Source organism: Electrona antarctica, assembly GCF_951216825.1.
Source record: "Electrona antarctica genome assembly, chromosome: 19".
Lineage (NCBI taxonomy): Eukaryota > Metazoa > Chordata > Actinopteri > Myctophiformes > Myctophidae > Electrona > Electrona antarctica.
Genome location: NC_136800.1, coordinates 1,681,239 through 1,685,948, shown reverse-complemented (window position 1 = coordinate 1,685,948; position 4,710 = coordinate 1,681,239). Strand labels below are relative to the sequence as shown.

The 4,710-nt window shown below is 46.5% G+C and overlaps 1 protein-coding gene across 1 annotated transcript; it reads right to left on the bottom strand.

The window, feature by feature from the left end:
- Positions 1-1,802: 1,802 nt before the first annotated feature.
- Positions 1,803-4,080, bottom strand: ptger4c (prostaglandin E receptor 4 (subtype EP4) c; the record flags this gene model as incomplete). Its single annotated transcript, XM_079530302.1, has 2 exons — positions 1,803-2,447; positions 3,169-4,080. The coding sequence occupies 2 exons, from the start codon at positions 4,078-4,080 to the stop codon at positions 1,803-1,805; spliced, it is 1,557 nt and encodes a 518-aa protein (XP_079386428.1).
- Positions 4,081-4,710: the final 630 nt, after the last annotated feature.

Genomic DNA, 4,710 nt, shown 5'->3' with positions numbered 1-4,710 from the left:
TATGAATTCAACACATGTATGCACACACAAAAACGATCTTAATTTGGTGAAAACTGTTACCTGGTCCTAGAAGTATAGTATTAGGCTGCGTTATGTGTTGCAATAATTGTAGTGTTGTGGTGCCACCTGCTGGGCGTAACCAAAAACAACAAGCTGTTGCCTGCACCATTATTAACATGCTGAAGAGGGCGCCAGTCTCCGTATCCTATAGTCAATGTCGGATGGACTCAATTTCGGATGGTTGTTATTGTTGTGTTGACCCACAGAAGGGAATTCATTTGCTCCAATAGACATAAACATATTTTTGCTTAAAGAAGCATGTCACCCATTTTCAACCTTATCTTCATGTAAATAGTCTAACTTCATTACTCCTCACCAATTCCCATTAATATATGGTGCAATTTCTGTCTATTCACTTCTTGGTGGGATTTTTCTATATGGACAGTTCAGAAAAACCTGTTGAATACCGAGCGAATTGAAACTACAGCCAGGAAAGAACACACACACTGAAATAACAGCCCATTGTTTTTGCATTATAAAAAAAGGTTTTAATGGCCAATTAAATGTCATTGGTGATACTATATAGGCAGGTTTCTGAACTGTCCACACAGCCCTCCTCTAAGACACAGAGTGAGAACATTGAAATGGTCCCATTTTTAGAGGATAATAGTAGCATAACCATATGTGAATTGGTCTTGTAACCAGTGTAATTTCACTGTTTAACTATAGGAACATCATGGAGGGAACATGGTGTTGTTACTGTCTTAGTGTCATCTTTATTAGGCTCACACACTCACCAACACAACCGCAAATCACACATTTAACAACTTTAATACAAATAACTGCCCCGTTGTTTTCTTTTTTTTGGTTCACTTTGGCAACATTACTTGGAAAATGTAAGATTTACAAAGTCTTAAGACAGCATCCCACTAATCGTATTTTGAGTGTTTTCCCTGTATCATGCAACACTGGCAAATGGCACATGAGTGAACTATTTTAGCAGCATGTAGACAAATATCACCACGGTGAGTGAGTGCAATATATCGATTTATGCATGAAAAAAAAAATAAAGGACTATGAGATTGAGATGTTTATATATAGGGATCCACTTGGTGGATATATGTTTTGCAGGCTATACCCATTGGGTATAAAGAAAAATAGTTGGACAAACTTTAGTAGCCCAACATAAGAAGTGCAAACATGGTTTTCGGATAGAAGAAGAGTTGGGGACCTTAATCTAAAATTGGCCATTTTGTACAAAATGTAAAAAAAAGAAAATCACACCCGTGTGAACTGAGTGGTGCAACTCCGCCCCCCCCCCCCCCCCCCCCCCCCCCTCTCTCTCTCTCTCTCATTAGCAGGCAACAGTGCAGCCTCTCTCTCTCTGTTTCTGGCACAACAGCGCCACTTTTGCCCCTACTGCTACTCATAGTCACATATAGTCACATAGGTTAAAGTCACATAGGTTAACACGGACATTGCTGTTCCTTGCACCACTCAAAAAAAAAGAAAAAAAGAAAAGAAAAGAAAAAAGTAAGCATATGCATGATTTGAACACGGTATGCATCATAAATATCAGATCTAAATGTATCATTCCACTATATATGTAGGCCTAACCTATTCCAAATTGTATAAACTCAATGTGTTGCAATTGTAGAAATATTAGGCCTCAATTGGCGAATGTTCAATTAAACGACATTACTTAAGGCCATACATCGAGGTGCGGTGCCCACTCTTAACTGTTACCTGGTTTTCTTATCTCGCGATTTTTTTTTGTAAGTGTCCAAGTCCATTATTATCCATCAGAGGCACTTCTCTGACAGATGGGAGCTCGGTGTGCTGAAGTTGCACGAGACAATTTCCATTTTTGTGACAGTATAGAGCACCGTCGCGGGCTGCAGCAGCGCGTCGCTGTGGCCACAGTGACCACCACGCCCTGCCAATAGCGCCATGGCGGCGGGGCTGGAACAAGAAGCCGTCATGTCCGTGTCTAGATGGTGGTTGTTTATGCTGAACGGGTGGAAGTTGTCGCCCCGCTCGGTGTCGTAGTCCCAGGCCTGCCTAGTCATGGCGAAGTCGGCGAAGGATTTATTAGTCCTGCAGGAGGCGCGGTTGTTGTTGTTCTCCGCGTCGTCGTTGGTCGTGCGTAAAGACGCGTAACTGGTCTCGTTGCTGCACGGGGGCGAATGGCGACCCTCGGCTCCCCCCCAGCCCGTGGTGTGCAGGCCGTTCCCTTCGCTCACACGGGCCCCCCCGGCGCCGGGTCTCGTCTTCAGCCTCGCGCAGCCCCTCACCAGCAGGTTCTTCCGGCACAGAATGTACACCCACGGGTCCAGGATGGGGTTGAACGAGGCGAAGCGGATGGCCAAGAGATCACTGCGGTAGTCGGGCCTCCCCCCGGCGGAGATATACGCAGGGTCGTACAGCTGGTTGACAAAGATTCGGACCTGTTGAAATGAAAGGAGAATGGATAAAATATAGCTGTCAGACCAGACTTATAACATGCATACAATAGGATCAGGTTAAGACATATAAAGCCTATATGAACAAGATTGTGCCATCGCCTTTTAAGCCCGAACCTGCACCAGTTCAAGTTGCAACTGGAGTTTAAGGTCAACCACTGCAACTCCTTGCATCTCGAGGAGTTGCATTGGTGTGGCTGACCTTAAAACGGTGTGGTTTGGGCTTATAACCTTCATGTAGGCTAAACATAAAATAGACATGGCCTGATACAATTTCTGACAAAGTATAAAAACATAGGCTAATATTATGATGGAATGGAACAGCAGGTGCATGCATCCTTTTTTTCCTCTTCTTTTTTTTTCTTTGTTTATTGTTTTTTTTTCACAGAAGCATTAAATACTGGAGTTGAAAAACAAAAAATGGTGGCATTAACAGCTTCTCTTAATATAAACCCCACAAGTATAATGTAGAATAAATACATTGAATATTCACCCCAAAGAAAAAACAAAAGCAGGTGCACGCAACTTCTTAACTGCATATTTGTGTCATTTTGTTTTTGTTTTTTTGTGATTGAAAGTTGTATTGCTTTTTCAGTTTAGGCACAAGGGAATGACTGAGAATGACACATAAAAGAATCATACAAACAATTTAGACAACAAATTAAACAAAACTAGACAAGAAAATGTCTTATATAATATATCTTACCACTAACGGAATGGAGCAGACGAGGAACACGATAGTCATGAAGATCAGAAGCCAGAACATCTGGATCTCCGCCGCGGACGTCACGGGTGGCAACCGCGGGAACAAACGGCGCCGATGCCCGCCATGGACACCACCGCACACCTCCGCCGGCGCCCTCACGACCGGCCTGGTCCTCTGGTTCATGCCCAGCAGAGAGCGACACACGGCCACGTTGCACATGACGGTGACCGCGATGAGCGCCAGCATCACGCCGCCGTACAGGAACGAGTACGCGGCGGCCAGCGGGTCCCGCGCCCGCCAGTCCAGGAAGCACCAGGTCCCGGGGAAGTGCCTGACGTGGCTCCCGAAGCCGAAGCTGGGCATGACGCACAGCACCATGTTGGCCAGGTAGGCGCCGAGGAGCGCGAAGCGCGCCATGGTGCGGTCCACGTACCGCGAGTAGAGGTACGCGTGGTTGATGGCGAGGTAGCGCTCCACGGCCATGGCGCACAGGATGGACATGCCCGCCGAGCCGAAGAACAGCATGGAGAAGGAGAAGAAGTGGCAGAGCAGCTCCCCGCCGGGCCAGCGGTTGCAGACGTACGTGGCGATCACCACCGGGCTGGTGAAACAGGTGCCCAGGAGGTCCGTGACGGCCATGCCGCACACCAGCGTGTAGAACGTGGTCTCTTTCTGTTCCTTCTTGGAGGTGCAGAGCACCACGATGGCTATGAGGTTCCCCAGGACGCCCACGGCGAACATGGTGGCGGAGGTGACCAGGGATCTGGACTCCAGCCGCAGCGGAGGGAACGGGAACAAATAAGCACTTTGGTTGTTGTGGATGAGGGCGAGAGCTGGCGCTGCTGCATGCAGGGGCTCTGAAACGTTGTTAATAACGTCAAATTCGCCGACCGAAACGGTGTCGTTGAACATCTTCTTTCTTTTTTTTTTTAATAAAAAGAAATGTCCACGAAAAGTGTCAAGAAGAGAATGGCAAAACTTCGTTCGTTCCACACAACGTCGCAGAATTAAGGCAACTTCCAATTTCCAGGTATAGGGTTCAATTTACAATATGGGCTATTAACGTATAGACCCTTCTGTAGCCCTCCTATGTGGAAAAAGTAATGAGCAACAAGTGAAACAAGTCTTCATATGTATCTGTGAGAATGTAGCACACACGTTCCCATGCACTATAGTACAGTACACTGTCCCTCTGCAGTTTGTTTCCGAACAGGGTGTTCTGTGTGATGTGTTGCGCCCATATGAAGGTGTGTCTCTGTGTGTTTAGACCGTGGCGGCTCTGGGCTGATATTTAAGTGCTCGCCGGGAGTACACGGGCAAGCTGCTGATGTCAAGAACAGAGTGACGTCAGGGGGATCGACTGTTATACACGATCCGTTCTTGCCTGCAGGAGGATTCCAGAAGGATTCCTTCCTTCCGTGGCCGCCGGCCAAGATCGCTTGCAAGTTTCTTTTCAAATGATATGACTTGTTTCTTTTGGGAAGTGAAGAAAACCACTGAGCACTTTTTATTGCCCGCAATACGTTTGTTAAATTGTAAATG